The sequence below is a fragment of the Pteronotus mesoamericanus genome, unplaced genomic scaffold (genome assembly GCF_021234165.1).
Source record: "Pteronotus mesoamericanus isolate MK-2021 breed Mesoamerican mustached bat unplaced genomic scaffold, CSHL_Meso_final contig_657, whole genome shotgun sequence".
NCBI classification, from domain to species: Eukaryota; Metazoa; Chordata; class Mammalia; order Chiroptera; family Mormoopidae; genus Pteronotus; species Pteronotus mesoamericanus.
In genome coordinates, this window is record NW_026555229.1 from 16,487,587 (window position 1) to 16,506,902 (window position 19,316).

The following is a 19,316-nucleotide window of genomic DNA, read 5'->3' on the forward strand; positions in this document are numbered from 1 at the left end:
AGGAGAGCGGGTGCCTTTTCGTATCACGTTCCTAGTTCCTATGCCCATTGCGATTTCTGGCACGGACTTTAGCCTTAAGCAATGAGCAGTTGAAACAAAGGCAAGGGTTTTCTCAGTTCCAGATCTATAGGTACTAACCAACACCTGCCTTCTGGAAGGCAGTGTGGTAGGGACTGGCAGGAATTTGCACAACGGTGAAGCAACAGGACAACACCAAGCACAGTATGTAAATGCTGTGAAGAAGCCCCATGTGTTTACAGGGTTCAAAAGCGCATTTTGTGGAGACAGTTGACCCAGAGGATGCTTCATGAATGTTTGGTTTTCTCTGTCGTGGCCCATGCATCAAAGTTGGGGATGGGATGGAAGAAGGTGTTTACTGAGCTCCTTGTGCTAATGTGCTTTATGTTATTTCAGTTAATCCTTAGGACCCCTGTGAAGTAAAATCTATGATTCCCATTTTACAAATAAGAAACTGACCCAGTGAACTTAAATGATTTTCCCAAGTGGACAACGGAGAGAAATCAAACCAGGTCCTAGTACCTAGCAGAGTGCATGGTACATAGTGGACCCTTCAGAGCTATTTGGAGAATGAAAGGGTGAATGCAATTCCACTCTCTTTCCTCCCTGTCCCCACTACGTTCTGCTAGGGGCATTCTTGAAAGTTAATTGGTCTAGTCTCCTCATCTTACAAAGACACCAAGCCCTTGTCTCATACCTACCTGGAGCAAAAGCTAAGGCTGGAAACTTGGACTCTGGTTGAGCTGAGGAGGGTAGGCGTTCACTTTTTCTTCCTTCCCGCTTAGCTCCTGAATAGAAACACCATCTTAAATCTTTTTACTCAGGCTTCTTGAGTGGGCTTTCTACCTCAGCTTCATTCTCTTTCTTGGATCACTTTCAAATGGCTTCTGCTTTTCCACATCAATGACACAGCTATTACTAAGGTTCCAACAATCCTCTTTGAACACATAATTCTATGCATGAACTGATGGTCAATGCAATACAGTCTCTGCATAACTCTTCACCATTAAAATATCAGATGCCTTGCTGGGAGGAATACAAACTTGCCCACTTTCGGTTTCCTAAGTTTGAATGCATCAGTGTTCTAGAGTCCAACTGAGTTCGGTATCTGGGACAGAAGGATAGCGTTAGGGCCAACGAAAGAGTGACATAGGGCCTTGAAATTAAATGCATGGGAGTTTCTGCTGAGAGTTTAAAAGACAACCAGTCACTCTACGTACCAGAGACTCAGCATCCAAATCTCAACAAGTAAGGGCGGGGCAGTTCGCACAGAGCTGCTAGACTAATCCTGGCATGAGGAGGACACTCAGGGAGAAGTTTAGTAGAAACTAGAGTAAATGTGAATGACCTTTTAGAGGTAAATTAGAGATGGTATTCTGATTTTTGTTTTTCTGTGTTGAAGGCAAACTGCTTCTCTAAACTTGCAAAGCCTCCCACCATATGCAAAGTGGTGGGGAAGAAAGTACTGGACGGACTGGGGCTGCCCACCCTACAAGTGGAAATATTTTGCACCATTCAAAATTTTCCCAAGGTACGAGGCAGCTTAAAGGTGTTCTGCACTATGTCCTGGCCCCACTGCATTTATTGTCCTCATTGTGGAAAATGGATACTTTGAAATTCAGTGTTTGTGAAATAGACACAACCATACAATTTGTAGGTAGACATGTACATAAAGCAGGAACCATACAATCAACCATGATGGTTTTATTATGTTTAAGTGTAATATGGTACAGAAACAACACACTAACTTGAAGATGATTCAAGAAAGAAAAAAGAAACGGGGTAAAAATAGTTTTAAAAACCTGACATTATTAATGTGATGGGTTCCATAAATCTAATAGGTTTATAAATTGATATATCTATACTCACATAGATTTCACAATACATAGACTGAACTACATAAAGAAAAATGCATTTTCATAATTTTAATAATTCATTTTAATTGCTACATACGTTTTAGAAATAATTTTGCTACAGACTCTGAGAAGAAAATAATTGTGTGTATCCTTTTTAGCTATTTATTGGAGAAATAGTGATAAAAGTGAACTTCAGTGTAAGGTTTTTCTAAGGGGATTTTAACCAGGCAATAATTTTAAATGTTCCTCAAAGTTGGATTCCACAGTGTTTCAATAGCTATAAAAAATACCTCAAGGAAAATTATATATTCTCATTTTCCCTTTGAAATTGGTGCTAAAATACCATGCTCATTAAAAGCTAGATACATTGGATTTTCCCACTTCCTGTGAGAGGAAGAGAAAATGTAGAAACACTTATGTTATTTGCAGAACATGTGTTCTGTGGTGATGGCGACTCACTTCGAAGTCCGCGAGCACGCGTTACCCGAGCTGGTTGACACGGAGGAAGCGGAAAGGCTCGATGCTGTCAGCACCGCTGTGCAGTGGGTCAATGAGACCCTCACCCAGGAGCTTCAGGGCCTAGCACCCTCCAGCCAGGCTGAGGTGGACCAGGTGCTCAGGTAAATCTTTCCCTTAGAAATGCAAACGTCCAGTATAGATAGATACCTGTTCTCTTTCCGTTTCATCTGCCAGTAAAACAGGTCTGGTCTGTCTATGGATACAGTTAGTCAGTTAAGAAACACTGCTAAAGCAGGAAAATTTAGCACAAAATATTGTTTTCCTTCTGAAAACTATTGTCAAAATTTTTCTGTATAAGGGCTTTCAGCCTCTTTTCATGCATAGAGCTTTCTTTGAGTTCAGTAAAAAGTTTTTCTCAGGAATATAATTAAGAATGGAGATGATGTTCTACCCCCTCCCCACCTCCTGACACCTCCCGATAGGCCCCGGGTTGCGCGTCCCATGGCCATGCATATTGTCACAATGAATGCGCAGTGCATTCAGACGCAACAGGGCCTCCATGTCTTGCCCGTAGATTGAGTTTAAAATGTGAAAACAAAGGAACCGTTCGCTGGGGCTTTGTGAGTGTTGCTCAGTGCCCAACTGTGCAGAAGTCAGCATTGCTTTTCCTTTTTGTGCAGGTCCAGGGCCACAACCCTCTTGGCCAAATGAAGGTCAACTGGATTCTCTTTCTCTAAGTTTCATCACTGGCTTCACTGTGCATAACATCATATTTTAGTTTACTTCAGAGTCGGATCATGACCTTTGTAAAAACATTTTTAAAATAGTTTTGGCTTCTGAATGCTATTGCACTTATTCGTGTGTGTGTGTGTGTGTGTGTGTGTGTATCTTTTCTGCTATTATCATATCCTTAGTTGTTTCCCCCAAGAGCTCAGTCATACTTTCTATTCCATACATTCCTTTTTCTCTGGAGTTTTCCTCCCCAAACTTCCCATCTGGACTGGTTCTTCTCTAGGCATCGCAAGGAGATGCCATAAGACATCCCTTTGTTGTTCTCCTGTTGCCTGGATCCCATATCCTCCTCTTTCTTAACTTGACGGATTACATCCTTTAAAGGTAAGAATGAGAGAGGAATGTAGAGTCTTTGAGTTCTTACCTGTGTATGAATGTCAGTACTTCGCTCTCGGGGTCAACAGTTTGGCTGAATATAGAATTCCCATTTAAAAATCTTTCTCAGTACTTTAATATCATGGCCCCACTGTCATCTAGATTATTACAAAGTCGAATACATATCGGATCCCCATGTCTTTGATGGCTTTGTTTTTTTGTCTATGGAACCTTGTAGCCTCTTTTTATGTGGAGTGACTGAAATTTTATGTAGATATACCAAACTGAGATTTCCCAAAACTTAATTTTAACTCTTCATTTTAAGCCCCATCTTCCAAAAAAGAAAAAAGAAAAAGAAATCCTTCACATAGTGCTATATATTTCACTGTCTAAAACAAGACCAAAATTACAAGTGATATTCCTAAATATGCCGCTGTACAGCCATATTTTCTTGCCATTAAGGACGTTCTTTGAAAATAAAGTGAAAGAAGATAAGGAGAGAAAAGAACTGGAAAAGAGCCTAGAAGACTCAGCAGAGCCCACACCCTCACTTCTAATACCAGCACCACCTCCTCCGCCTCCACCTCCAGCAAAAAAGAAAGGGCAAAAGCAAGGTTGGTGGCTTAACATCTTGCAGGCCCTTTAGTAACAAATGCATGAGGAAAAAAGGCTGAAGCTCAGTCTGCCTTCCTGAGCTACAGTCTCTGCAATAGACCTGAGTGGGCTCCCACCAGCTACCATCCATCTCCATGCTGCCTCCTTGCTTAAAGCTTCTATGTTGGGCTGTCAGGGTTTTGCCTCATCTCACCCTCCAGTTATTTTAAGATTTTATTTATTTTTAGGGAGAGAGGAAGGGAGGGAGAAAGAGAGGGAGAGAAACATCAGTGTGGGAAGGAAACATCAATCGGTTGCCTCTTGCACACCTCTAACCAGGGACCTGGCCCACAACCCAGGCATGTGCCCTGACCGGGAATTGAACCAGCAACCTTTTAGTTTGCAGGATGATGCCCAACCCACTGAGAGCCCCACCAGTCAGGGCCCACCCTCCATTTTTTGGTAAGATCCAAATATTTCTTACCCAGAAGTGAGCACTAACTAAACAAACAAAGTGCACTGAACAGTGGCAATGCCAGAGAGGGGACGGGTGGGTGGCATGGGGGACCCTTAACTGTCCCTCAAAATTTCCACTGGTCATCAAGAAGCCACTCCATATTTTAAAGATAATCAATATTTTCTCAGTCCCATGTAAAATATCAATAAAAGTTTTATTTGGAAAACTTTGCTATTTTAAAGCCAGTAATCGAAGTTATTTATCATGGCCCTTTGTGTCATGCCTTCCAACAGATTGCTAACCTCAGTCCCTCCAGTAAATTCTGGAGCTGCTGCCAGTATTGCAGCAGTGTTTTGTATGTTCAACTAGAACATGCTCCTTGAGGTCATGAATCATGCCTCATTCAACTTAGCACTGCCAGTGCCTAGCATGATGCCAGGTGCCAACTAAGTACTCACTAAACGTGGGTTCCATTGAATAAGAAAGTACCAGAAAACGAAAGGGACCAAAGAGACCATGGAGATAAAATCTCTTGTTATATAGATTTAGATGCTGAGGCCTAGGATAGGGAGGAGCGTTGCCTAAGACAAAAGAATTATGCTAGCCCAGTCTCTTGGGAGGGTGAAGACAGCCACTGCTGAAGTACATGCAGAGGCCACCAATGGATGTTCACTTGGGGGTTGCTTTTGACTGATACAATTTGGAACACAAAAGAAAGGAAGAGGTCAGAGGGGACAATAATTTGCTAAATTCTATGTGTTAGGTGCTTACATCTTTTTCCACTTACCTACTTGACTCAGGCCAGTAGTTGTGGGGAAGAGGAGGACAAGAGACCCTAGTGACTGTGGTACCTGATCAGACTGGGTGGCTGAGAACATGGGCGAGTGAAAGCTGAGAAAGGATTCTGACTGGCTGGTTGGATCTGGAAGGCATTTCTAAAAGTAAAGGAAGAAAGGCACTGGTTGGGGGCTGGCGAGAAAAATAACCAGTTAGATGTATCCATGAAGAGATGTTCAGCATCAAGTTGGGTATGCAAGAATGATGGTGGAATATAGCAAAGCAAAAGATTTGGCCAAAGACTGCCCAAATCCTCTCTTTATTTGCTTTCTCATAGATATTGGGCAAATCTTTTAATGTCTTTAAGCTCTAGTTTAGTTATATGTGAATATGGGATAACAATTATCTGCCCATATCACCGAAAGAGTTAATGTTGAGTGTTCTAAAAATTTCTTAGAGAGGCAAAACCCATGTCTCAGGGTTATTTGAGCAGTGGTGAGTGGTAAATGAAATAAAACAGAAAACCTGCTGAAGGCTGAGGTGGGAAGTATGTTCTTCCCAGCCTCAGCGCTCAGCCTTTATGCTGGGCCTTCATATGTATCCATAAAGTATTAAATGCCCATCAGTAGATGATTGGATCAAAAAGTTATGGTACATATACACAATGGAATACTACGCAGCAGAAAGAGAAAAAGAACTACTAAACTTCACGACAGCATGGCTGGAACTGGAGAGCATTATGCTAAGCGAAATAAACCAGGGGGCAAAAGACAAATACCATATGATCTCACCTATAAGTGGGACCTAACCAACAATACAAAGATGCAAGGAAAATAAGACCAGCAACACTGAAAGGAAAAGAAATCAACAGAGACAAGAGGGAAGGAGGGTGGGGGGTGGGGAAAAGGAAGGGAAGGGGAAAGTCAAGGAACATATAGCAAGGACACATGGACAAAACCAAAGGGGAAGAGCTGAGGGAGGGAAGGAGGGAGGGGGCAGGGGAAAGTGGTGGGGGGGAGGCAGAGACAAATGTATTTGAAAAAAATAAATAAAAAAAAATAAAGTTGGAAAAAAAAATACAGGTTTCTTAGAGTCAAACTTCCTAGTAAGGAATCTGTTATCAATATTTTCCCCTCCAGGTATGAAGGATTCGCTTACAGAGAAACCTATTCTACCTCCAGAGCCTGCTGAACCTGTCCTCTGTGGCAGCATGGCCATAGGGGCTGTGTCACTAGCTGCTGCCAAAACCAGCGCCGCACTGAGCGGTACTCCGCTGTACTTCAGTGTCGCACTCCTGAAGCGCCACCAGGTGGGAACCCTTCATATTCCATCACAAGGACCCACGGGCATCTCACTATGAATGAGCCATGCTTCTCCTTTCCTCTTGCTTTTCCCCTATTTCAGGAACCGCCAACCAAGCTAACTGTACCTCTGCTAATGGTATCTCTGGTCAGCTGTGGGAAGTCATCGCCCGGGAAGCTGAATTTAATGAAAGAAGTGATTTGCATACCCCACCCTGGATTAACGGCTAAACAAGTACCTTACGTTACCTCAAATTGCTTTCTCTACAAAATATATACTCCATTGTCAATGAGTTTTTAGTATAGATCCCCAAGGCTTATGACATTAAGAGATTAGATATGAAAAAAATATTTTAGGAAATCAGGGAAATGGTAGCAAAACAAGGCCTCAAACAAAAGGGAACACAATTGAGCCCACCTTAAATCTCTGGTTCATTCCAGCACTGGATCATGTTAGTGACTCACAGACAGGCCCTTGAGAGCAGCTTTGTAGGCCTAGATACTGCTGGAGGGTTGTTACTGGGGGAGCTGAGATGTCTTTATTTTCTGGTCCATGCACTACAGCAGCAGCAAGAGGAAGCTGGTACCTTCCTAGCAGCCCGTTCTGTAAAGTTAGAACTCCAGGGCCTGGAAATGGCAGACTGCAGATTGTCTGGCACGCAAGACAGGTTTAGTGCATGTTTATGGAATATGGAATGAAGGAACCCTAAATTGCATTTTTACTGCTTAGTGGCATGCTAGTGTCTATATTGTTCTATGTGTCCTGAATGAGTCATTATACTTCTTTAACTCCTCAACTGGGCATTAGGGAGAACTCGGTGTTCATATTCTATAGGGGTTGTTTTCAGAGAAAGTACAGGAAGCTCCATCCCCTCTTGTAATATGCTGAGTGATACAGTGAAAACCATGATTTTTAAATCTCAAGATGGTTTGTGATAAAGAATTCTTTTTTAAAGAGAATAACCATTACCCCCCAGGGTATCAATTGTAGAAGACTAGGATTTATATCTCGCTCACCATGTGTCAGGTCAAGTTCAGACCCTGGCACCAGGATCTTTCCTGTAGTGAAGATCTGTTGTGCTGTGTGGGTACCACAGCACCAGAGCGCCCTTCTTTATCTGTCTGCATATGCAGACGCCACTGTCATCAGAATACATTTTTTACTTTTAAAGTGACAGCGGGTTTATACCAAGTCCAAGAGTATCATGCAGAATCCCTTTGTGACCTACGACATCTACTGCAAGAAGGTCCGTCCAGAGACCATGAAATAGAATGAAGTTAACTTGATCCAGCCAACTGAACCATTCAGTTCTGAACAATGAAGAGGGGACACTGAGGAGGAAGAGCCTCTCAGTCCTGTTCAACCAAATGAAAACTGAGGGCTAAAGATGAGCATTTTATCTGATCTTGTAGACCTTGTCAGGGGCCTTACAAATATTCTGAGTTAGAAATAGCCATGTGTGGTGTAAGTTTTTATATTTAAAACTCCTAGACTGCAGTTGTAGAAGATCATGTTTATTTTACCTACAGGGTGTGGAGATGCTTCGGGAAATTCATAAACAAATTAACAAAACAATTGAAACGGTATGTAAAGAGAATCAATGGTATCTGATGGCTGACGTTTATGTTACTTCTAGTACCCAAATTATAGCCAGTTACGGAATTAAATCAATAGTGTTATTGATGTGGAAAATGTGTCAATTTGCTTTGGGTTTCCCATAGGAGCCACGCTTATACATTCCCTCCCTGGCTGTGGATCCAGCTTACAACAGTACTTAACAATCTCATTTTGACTTCTGAGGCAGCTGGCTCTATGCAACGATCATCCCTTAGGATTCATAGAGAAAGAAAAGACTTGGCCCCTAAAATGTGAGAGGCAGTTTGATATCATGGTTAAGGCACAGACTCTTATGTCTGCTTAGAATTCGAGGATTGGGCAAACAAGTGCCCTTGGCCAAGTAGCCCTTGAGGGGAATGTCACAGAGGCAGGGCGACAGGCAGCCATAGGCGTCCCCGGCTGTCCCATGGTATTCGAACTGAGGCACAATGGTGTAGCAGGGCTGAAGCCGGGAGAGGGGCCCAACCCTTGTCTCTGGTGCTTAAAAATATATATATATATATATTTATAAATAACATATATAAAGTAGATATAAAATATAATATATACAAATTTGCAGAGATAATAGAGTACCCAAATACCCCTCTGCCCAGTTTCCCCCAATGTTAACATGACACGTTACCATAGTATGTTTGTCAAAACCAAGAAACCAAAATGTACATTACTCTTCACTAAACTCCAGACTGTATTCAAATTTCACTGGTTTTTCCACTGATGTCCTTTTCCTGTTCTAGGACCTAATCCAGGATCCCCGCATTCATTTAGTGTGAGGCTTTTGGAAGCACCAGCCCCTCCTGTGTAGTGATTGGGGGGAGGCAAGCCACGCAGGTGATCAGAATTGCTTCAGGCACCAGCCTGGAGCCAGTTTCTGTGGCACATGTCAAGAGGCCAACTTCTTTATCGGTGACCAGCCTGCAGAGACCTAGATATGGACAAGTTAGCCCTGACTTTGCACTCTGCTTTGTCCCCATCAGCTGTGTGGTCCTAGGCAGCTGCACAATGTCCCTGCCTCGGGTTCCTCGTGTATAAAATGGGCACGATAAATACCCATCCCACAGGGAGATTGTGAGAAGAAACTGAGTTGAGTACAAGCAGTGTGCTCAGAATAGGGGTTGGCACAATGGTGAGCAGTCCACAGTGGCGGCTGTTATCACCCAGCTTGGAGGATACCCAGCTTGGAATATGAGGAAATTCAGGATATTTGAGCTTTCCGCAGTTATCCTGACTTTCAAAATATTTTACTGCTTTTTGACTATACAAGTAGCTCATGCATGTTATTGGGAAAATTCAAATGATGGTAGAGCTAGCCACCCCTGCCACCAACTCCCTAACCCCTACCAGCTACCACCCTCAGTCCCTTTTTTAGAGGCGAGCATCTTAAAATTTAGTGCATGTCTTTCCAGGTCTTTTGTTGTTGTTGTTCTTTTGTGGGGGTTTTTTTAAGTCACACAGGCAGATACACATAAATATATGAGAAAAAACCCCCGGGGTTATCTTCTGGAGGGCGAGCTCCTTGTAGTACAGGCTTCTCTCCGCTAGGTGAGTGTGCTAGGAACCTGCCTGGATCAGTGTATCAGCTGGTGGTGGTGTGAGAGGCTGTGTTCGATTTCACTGAATTTTTTGAAGACTCAGTGCGTTCGCCCATTTCATGATGGGTGATTTAGGAGCACACCCGCCCACACCACCTGAGTGTGCAGCAGTGTGCGACCAAAAACACGGCAGGGCCCCATGCCCCACCCTCACTAGTCACCTGATTGGCCCTCGAGCAACTTTTTCCTGTTTCCCCGGGTGAAAAAAGTCCTCAAAGGGAATCGTTTTACCGATGTAAAAAAGATGAAACAAAAAATGGCAGAAGCCCTAGAAGGGCTCAAAATCAATGAGTTCAAAAACTATTTTGAGCAGTAGAAAAAAGTCTCAATAGGTGTATTGCATCAAATGGAGAGTACTTTGAATGTGACCGATTTTAAACATGTAAGAATACACAATTTTTTAATAAATAAATTCCGGGTTTTTTGCATCCCCCCCCTGTCAATAGTGTGTTTTTGTGTTTAAAATAATACAAAAAGTTGGCACAAACCACTTCAAATTGCCTTCTTGGCCCTGTTTATTGAGGGTGCATCTTTTACTGACATCTCGGAATTCTTTGTAGTGCATAATAAAGGCTTCACGCCTTCCTATGTGTTATACATATTTTCCTCTGGCATGCTGCCTCTTAACTATACTTTATGGAGTCATAGGGATTTTTTTCTTCATAAATTTTGACGGAGTAAAATACATTCATCTGTTCTTGTAAGGCAGTGGTTCTCAGTGGGGAATGACTTTGCCTGAGCGTCATTTGACAATGCCAGGGGACATTTTGGGTTGTCCTAGCCTGCAGGGCGGGCTCTACTGGCAGCTTGTAAGCAGAGCCCGAGAACACTGCTAACCATCGGGCCGTGCACCAGGCAACCCCCACAGCAAAGAGTCACCAGCCCACAGGATGAGTCGGGCTGAGGCTGGAAACCTGCCCAAAGGCTCTCACTTTGGCCCTCGGGCTTCTAAGGCCACGCTCACCCTTCTCTTTACCCAGGGAGTCCAGCACTCCCATGCGCACCCCAAGTGCCAGCTTCCCCAGAGTCCCCTTCCCTGGCTCTTGTACACTGACGGCTCCTGGCTCTGCGCTCCCTGTCACACCCCACCCTCTGTGCTCGTGACCCGGGTCGCACTACGGCTGCCTCACTAGGCCGCAGCACCCTGAGGCGGTGTCTGCTTGTCTACCATGGTATCCCTCCTGCCCGGCACCTAGAGGTGTCCCTATGCCATTTTTACCAGGGGATAGAAAGCTCATCCAAATCATAGTGGAAAGAGCCGTGTAACTGCATTTGCACAGACACGAGTGTGAACCACGCTGATTCCTGACAAACAGGGCCCAGCTAATAGAGCCAGTAAATGCTGGGCATAAAAGGGGGCATCCTTAGCAATACCTCCAAGTTGTGGGAACATCTGGGAGAGATCTTAGCTTTTAATCTCAGGTGACTTCACACACACACCAGCTTCACCAGGTGTAATGACCTTTGGCTGTTTCCCAAAGTCCAATCCACTGGCTGGTGAAAGTGTGTGTGCCCTGAGAATATTTGAAACAATGTGTTGAGCCTCTGAAAGCAAATCCCACAGTGTTCTTATTCCTTAAGGGCAAGGAGGGGACTTTGTATGAGTGAATAATACTTTATTCATGTGAGTAGAAATGCATGAACATGTATATACACCCATATATATGATTGGAGGCAGAGGATGAGGACGAGCTAAGGTGAACAGGTGCCTATATTTGAGAAAGAGTTTAGGGTTTATAAAAGTAGGGAGTGGCTGGCGTGATCTGTGTGTGTACACATGTGTGCATGTGTGTGCTTCACAGTGTGCCTGGCTAGGCGCCAGAGCAGTGGACAGGCCAGAGGACCTGACCTTTGTTTGCTACTCACAGACATGTTTGAAAATTCCAAGTGAAATGTCTCTATCTTATGTCCCACAGCCTCCTCCTCCAAAAGCAGAGCCAAAGAAAGGGCATAATGGAGGCAAAAGAGGTCAAGTAAGTATACGTATTTGTTTACCATGCTTGTATGTGACACAATTCATTTACATAATCCCTGTCCATTTGTCTCTCCTGTAGTCATTTAGCTCCAAGACCTGGGCTAACACAAGTGTTGGAGAAATTGAATCTCTCTGTTAATTAGATGAAAGGCATATAGGATGTTTTAGATTTTAATTTTATCCTGCCAAAGGGAGAAAGAAAGGCACAAAAAGAGAGCCACTCCTTACATCTGGTCCCAAAGGCACTGAGGCACCAAACTCGATGAAACACTGGCAGACCTCAGATCTTGCCAGGAGGGTCAGACACACAGTTCTTGTGACAGCTGGCCTCACTGGCTGCAAGAGCCTTGGGAGGCAAGCTGAACTTGATCAGTAGGTCATTTTGGTGATTGTCGGTGATCTGAACACAGAAATTTCCCCAACTCTTCCTTTGTTGAATGGGAGGTTCCTCTCATTGATGTTAAAAATGTTGGATGGTTCTTATAATTAACTAGTGCGATCGCCGGTGAAAAGGGGATATTTATATGTAGGTTCACATTTTCTCTTGACTCTGGCGCGCGCGTGCGCACGCACGCACGCACGCACGCACACACACACACTCTCTCTCTCTCTGTCTCTCTCTCTCTCTCTCCCCCCTCAAAGCCCTGAGAATTACTGGTATTGCTTCGACTTACGTTATAACTGCATAGTGGCACATCAATGCTGACCTTGCAAGAGCAGCATATGGGTGGCTGCTTTCCCCTGGGGTCATTTGAGTCCTCAAATCTTCTTCCACTGAAATCCATCCTCAGTCCTGCATCCCTTTAGCTGAAGGCTCCAATCCTTGTTAAAAACTTCAGGAAACAGGGTTGCATTTTAAGGTTTTCACAGTTATATTCTGCTAAAGGAAAATGAAACAGGGGAAAGAGCGGGTTTGGAGAAAGAGGACACAGTTAGGGACAGTCAGGACAAGCGTTTCCAGGGGCAGCTTGGCGATTCACCAACCTGGTGGCAGTGGCTCAAGTCAGCCAATGTGCAGTGGCGGAGCCAATAGAGAGAGAACCTCGGCACACTGAAGACAGAGGTAGGTGTTCTCCAGGCCAAGCTTGAAAACCTTGTCAAGTAAAATAAAGTAAGAAAATTCCTCCCAGATACTGCAGGGCAATCATATGCCGAAGGTCATGCAGAGATGAAAGGGACCGAGATGCAGGATTAATCAAGAATCAGACAGAGGAACACATCTTTGGAGAGCTGTATCTGGCTGTACAATGCACGTCACACCGCAAACCCCAAGAATAGTAATGTGTTGTATTGACACTCATGATTTTCCTTTGATCTTGCAGCAGCTGATCACGGGCAAGATGTCCCACCTGGGCTGTTTAACCATTGCTTTTGACACCATAGAGCAGCCTCTGCTTCTAATACAAGGAATCTGTGCGAACCTGGGCCTAGAAATGGGAACGAACCTGCACCTGGCCATCAACTGTGCTGCACAGGAGCTGATGGACTATGTGAGTTTCTACTCCAGGACATGGCCTTGTTGTTGAAGTCCCATTGTTTTTAAATTAGAACTCAAAAGAGCGTATCTGTGTATTTTCCAAACAGATCCTTTTTTTTTTTTGGTAGTTTTTTGAGGGCACCCAAATATAAATGGAATTGAGAAAGCCAAGTTAGTTAATAACTAGAGAATAATATAACCGTATACATAATTTTAGAAATTAAAGGAAAACATCATAAGTATACATAGAAATTCTATAATAAAAATGACTAGAATTTTTACATTGCATTCATGAAAGCTATTGAAAAATAATGTCACAGACTGGTATGTTTTGCTGAGCATCATCATTTGGTTGGTAAATGATGAATTTGTTAAGCATGGAAAGTGGATCAGTTGTAACTGACTTGATAAACCCTTCTAAACATGTGCTTCTCTGAGCTGGCGCTGTGACTCACTTTTTAAATATAAAATATTTCCAAGTTATTGAAGTTTATGAGAATATATCCAATTATCCACAGTCTGTGTGGGTTAGGACAGAGCTTTGGTGATGAAACTTCACCTAGGACCATACCACATGGAGGAAGTTATTTTAAAAAGAAAGAAAGTGGAAAGCAGGTTTTATTTTAAAATGTTATAGTCCTCACTTCTTCAGGGTATTGCACCAGCAGTTAACCTTTAACCATGGGAAGTCGCGACATTAGAAAAGATGTTACAAGTTGTCTTGTGCACCTAAACACATTTTCCATTTTCCAATTCTTAAATGCTGAATATAAATTTTATAAAACACCCAGCACATTGATGTGCATTTACGGTGACATGGTGTCAAGGCACATACAAGAACCAACCAATGAATGCATACATAAGTGGAATGACAAACTGGGTTCTCTCTCTCTCTCTTCCTTATAAAAAATTCAGGGCATATGACCAAATGGAATTTCACTCTGATTTACCAACTTCAAAGGAAAATTTGAGCAATATATAGGAACCCTGAGTTTCAGCTGATTTCTAAAAGTTCTTTTACTTTTCTAGAACTAAGCACATAAAGGAATGTTTAATATCATTTCCTAATTCACATAACGATTGGTTCCTAGGCATGCCATTAAGAAAAATAATTGCATGTTTTTATCGGCAACCTACACCAAGAACTATAAATATACTACTAACTGCTAGTGCTAACTATAGCGGGTATATATTCAGTAAAATATATTATCTTGATATCAGAGAATTCTTACAATAATGTTAGTTCAAAGTCATTAGCATTTTCTTACTGAGAAGACAGGATTTTAAAGCCTTGAAGTATAGAAACTGAAAGTTCTTGATGCTATTTAATGTGAAAACAGTATGAAATCCTTTCAATTATTTATTTCTTAAGAACCTGCTTAATTCCAATGGAATCCGTTCAATTAGTAGCAGCAGCAGCAGCAGCAGGAAGTCATTAGCAAACCAAACAGCCATTCTGTCACTGTCCAGCTCCCTCCCAGTTCCTGGATCCCTGGAGCCATCCCCAACCGCAGACGTGGAAGGAAAGGTGCTGTTTTCCAGAGAGATGACACTAGACCCTTTAGCCCTCCTTACCTCTATACTCAATGACTTGAGGGTTTGCCAGACTTTAAATAAAGGGGCTTGCACTAGAATTCTTTCAAGACAGTATTGTCACTACTAGCACTTGCATGATATCTGAGAAAGGAGCGCCTTCCCATAAATCACTTAACCTTTAATATTGGTTGTTAGTATCTCAAAAGCCTAGACCTGCTTTCAACTTTCAGAATATTCACTGCAGAAGAAACAAACTGTGTTCATTGTGAGTTGAAAGATGGTGGGCTCTAGTGCATAGGCAGGTTTGCATTGTATTGTTTGTTTTATGACCTTTTATTATTGCCCATCTACCTATGCAGCCAGGTATCTGGCCCCACGCCATAAACCGAAGGAAGAAATTGTTCCCCTTCTGCTCTGTACTCAGATTTTTGCGCAGAGGGCTTCATCTGAAGTCAGTGGGAAGAGCTCTCTGGAGTGAAAGGGAATGGGGACTGGTTTTCCCCAGGCTAACATGTAGCAGATGTTAAAAGTAAAATGCACAGATTTCTCCTGTGACCGTGGCCTGGAAACAATCTGTTTGCCGTCCTTTATATGAAATGAATGGAAATGAGTTTGAATCACACTGTGAACATTGAGGAATTCGCCGTGTACCCTCCAATATCTCCCTTACACTTACAGAGTAAAGGGAAGTACGAAGTGGCGACGGGAACACACAAAAATGCCGCGGAGATGGTTGACCTATACGTGGACCTGATCAACAAGTTCCCTTCCATTATTGCCCTCATCGATCCTTTCAGGAAAGAGGTAACAGGATTCCTCTTGAATTTGGTAATGACACACAGAATAAAATCCCATTCTCTTGGATCTGTCATTTGAAATGTGTTGTAATTTGGGCTGGGGCTGAGTTGCTTTATTTTGGCATTTGAGAGAAGGCACTTACGAAGCAAATGAATAGCAGAAACACGACTGCCAAGGAGTGTGCCTGTCTACGGAATGAAACAAGCTATTCCAAGCACTTCAGGAGTATCTGTAGGTTCACAAGCAACTTAACTGATGGAAGCCACGCCTGCTGTGCTAGCAGGTGCTTCAACAGGTTAATCATATATCAAGTGCTCATGGAAAAAGGACTTTGACTAGGCCAAATTCTTTTTTATCCTAAACCCAGTTACTGCGTATGCAAAAAAAAAAAAAATAATAAAGCCATATTTTTAAGAGGGTTGAGACTTTTTAAAATCTATTCAAACTGATGTCTGTGACAGGGGCTGGTTCTGTGCCACAGAAGACCATCTCTCTTCCTAACCCACTTAAACAGCACAACTGAAGTCCTTCATTATATGAATTTGAGAACCATTAGCTATACTGAGGAGACAGCCTCTCTGCAATAACACTTTGCATTTGGGGGGCAAGGATAGTGCCGGACCTGGTTGGGAGCCCCAGGGTCTCGGTCCCATCTTCTCACGGCCGCAGCTCTACCACCCCAGCACTTGCGGGAGACACAGGCTGAGCTCAGCCCTTGAATCTGGCCAGACCTGCCTTCTAGCGCTTGGCCTGGGGCTCTGGACCACAGCTCCTGTTAGTGGGACAGGGTGCACCTACGTGACCTGTTCTAACGAGACTGGATGAAATCTGCTACAACAGCTGGGAAGACTTGGAATGTTATTTTTCTTAAATAGTAAGCATTTCATTTCATATAGTGGTCTCACCAATAAAATATAAGGGTGTTGAGAAAGAGAGCCAAGAGCTCTTGTAGGCTTCTTTCAGTTGTCTGTTTACCAGAAATAACAGTAAAATCTTCTAACCAGCCAATCTGTAGCAGTATTATGGGTAATATAGTGGGCGAGGAAAGCCTGGGTTTGAAGAACTTAAGAATCAATGCAGAGAATAGCATCTAATGTGTACAAACATTTTATTCACTAGATCCCTAACCTGAAATTCATTTTAAGTTTTGGTTCTAAGAAGCTTGTTAATTTGTGTGGCTGTGGTACAGGCATTGTTCAGCTGCAGATGCAAAAGAAAACTGTTCTGTGTTATCTCAGAAAGGCATATAACTTTATGTGCTGTATGATCCCTGTTGTTTTGTGACATTGTAATGATCAATTCTTAAATATTTACCCAGGACTCTGAACAGTGGGATGGCCTCTATAATGCTCTTGGTTCCAGGTGTTACGTAATTGCAGGAAGTGCCTCCAAAAGCATTTCTAAACTTATAGAGGATGGAAACATCAGCAACCCCAAGTCCAGTGGGCTGATCATAAAACACACGAATCAAACTACAATGTCGGACTTGGTGGAAATAACCAATCTCATTGACAGTGAGTAAAAGTAGAGATCAGAAAGACTCATAATGAATTTGGTGATACAAGAAGCCCAAAATATGCAGTACCTTGGTTAATAGAAAGCACAAAATCAACTTTGGGAGAAAAAAAAAATCCCACCACCTCGGTGAGATTTGGAACTGGAAAACAAAATACAGCTCACTCACTCACTCCATAATGCTCCAGCACGGGCCCCAGTCCAGGTCATCTCCTTTATGAGGGCTGCCACGGAGGGGTGGCTGAGGCCACCGCCCTGTCTGCCTCACACGACACGGCAGTGAGGCCACCTGCCCACACTGCTCTTTAATTCCTCAAGTTTCAAACGTGTTACCACCCTGAGGTCTTCCAGCATGCTGTCCCTTCAGCCTAGAATGCTTTGCCCTGTGCTGTTTGCTTGGCTAATTGCTCCTGATCCTTCAGGACTTCTTGCCTTAAATGGGACCTCTTCACATCTACAGTGTGGGACAAAAGGAGATTTACGGTTGTGAGTACACGAAACACAGAGTTTATTCTTGTATTAATTATTATATTATTTTCCATATGAACTATAAACCCCCTTTTGTCCCACGCTGTACATGCCTTCCCTGACTTCCTCTACCCCTAACTGGTTGCTCTGCACCTTTCCCATTGCAGCTTATGTTTTCTCTTTGCAGTCCTGGCCACACTTACTGTTACAATTATTTTAAGGCCTGGTATCTCCCACTAGACTGTAAGCGTCCATGATTTCATGGGAGTCATGTTCGCTTGGGCACCATGCTTGAAACACAGAGATCAGGAACCAGACAAAGGCTAGCCTCAGACCCGCCGCAGGACCCGGAGCGGGCCTGGCTGGGCTGGCGCCAGGGGACGGAACGAGCGCCTGCGGCCCCCAGGCCTGCAGGCTGCCCCAGTCTGGGGCCCGCCACTGGGCAGTCACTCTGTCCTTCACCACAGATCGCTGCTGTAGCCCCCGCCTCTCTCACCTCCCCCGCCATCACTCTAGGAGGAACGCTGGTGCGCACTCTTTGTAGACGGGTAAATCCCAAGGGTCTTTGAGATCCTCAAATGATTAAACTATCAGTGCGGCTCTCCTAATGAGTAAACGTTCAGAATGACAGGTTCCTTTGAATAAAATTCTACACAGTGAATTGTGAAGTCCATTGTTTAGGCAGGCCAACTCGCCAAGCGCTGCCCTTGCACACACCTTGTGCTGACTCAAAGATGCATTTTTCCACAATGAACATGGAAGAAATTGAATCATATCTTACAGCTGTGGGCTTAAAAATGTATGGATCTAATTTGAGCATTTTCCCCCTTTAGTGGTAGTAATGGTGAATCTTACAATTTACAGTATCTTAAATTTGATGAAATATGGCATTCATTTAGTAGCATCTAAGCTACTGGAAAGGGGTAAACATAAAAAAAAAACCAGGATAATAAAAAATGCAAATGTTTGGGTTAGAATTCTTAGGTGGTCAAATAACTGACTCCTCACAGGAAAGTTTTAAATCTCTGGGACTTTTTAATTTTGATCTCAGAGGCTCATGTATATGCTACCTGTTTCTTTACCACGGAAACCTGAAAAGAATTGCCCTGCTTGTAGGGAAGAGGTACATCGCCGTCTTTGGAAGCACAGAAGCGGAATCGTGCGATGACAGCCTTGTTGATTTGGTAAGTGCCGAAGGCTGGTCAACTACAAAACTGCCAAAACACTGCTTTTACCACGAACTGGTATTTCAGAGAAATACAGTCTTTGGCAGAGAAAGTTATGTAATCTTTTATGAAACAGACTTGCTTCTTCCTCCCAGACAGCTCCCTTTTGCAAAGAGTTAATCTTTGAACTTCTAAAGAGCAGAAAAATTGGAAATCCTGGGAAATATGAAGGGCACCTTTAAATGACCGGGGTGAACACCTGCAATCTTACCTCCTAAAATGGAGAAAGGCCAGAATGTTCTTAGATAAAATCAGCACGCCCGTGTGGCTAGGAAAGTGTCTGACGTAGACTCACACAATCTCTTTACCATTTGACACCCTCAGCTTTAAGCAAGCCACTTTACTTATGTAAAGATAAAAAACTAAATTATAAGAGAAACACCAAAAGAGCACATGGAGACAGTGTCCTTTTGGCAAAATGTGACTCTTCCATGGATAATAAGTTGTTTTTCCCTCTTAAGGCCGTTGGACTGGGTGTCCGGTTTATCAAGTTGGGAGGTCTTTCTCGTGGTGAACGGGTGACTAAGTACAACCGCATTTTCACT

General features: G+C 43.2%; 1 protein-coding gene across 1 annotated transcript; it reads left to right on the top strand.

Moving 5' to 3' along the window:
- The first annotated feature begins 2,321 nt into the window (after nucleotides 1–2,321).
- Nucleotides 2,322–17,084, top strand: ENO4 (enolase 4). The gene is made up of 9 exons (XM_054581232.1): nucleotides 2,322–2,494; nucleotides 3,903–4,054; nucleotides 6,408–6,577; nucleotides 6,673–6,804; nucleotides 8,100–8,153; nucleotides 11,693–11,749; nucleotides 13,074–13,241; nucleotides 15,443–15,568; nucleotides 16,881–17,084. Exons 1-9 carry the CDS (start codon nucleotides 2,322–2,324, stop codon nucleotides 17,082–17,084), a joined length of 1,236 nt encoding a protein of 411 aa, XP_054437207.1.
- Nucleotides 17,085–19,316: the final 2,232 nt, after the last annotated feature.

Coding starts and splice junctions, on each gene's coding strand:
- ENO4 (XM_054581232.1), top strand. CDS start 2,322: ATGGCGACTCACTTCGAAGTCCGCGAGCACGCGTTACCCGAGCTGGTT. Junction 8,154..11,692: donor TTAACAAAACAATTGAAACG/GTATGTAAAGAG, acceptor TATGTCCCACAG/CCTCCTCCTCCAAAAGCAGA. Junction 13,242..15,442: donor CACAGGAGCTGATGGACTAT/GTGAGTTTCTAC, acceptor TTACACTTACAG/AGTAAAGGGAAGTACGAAGT.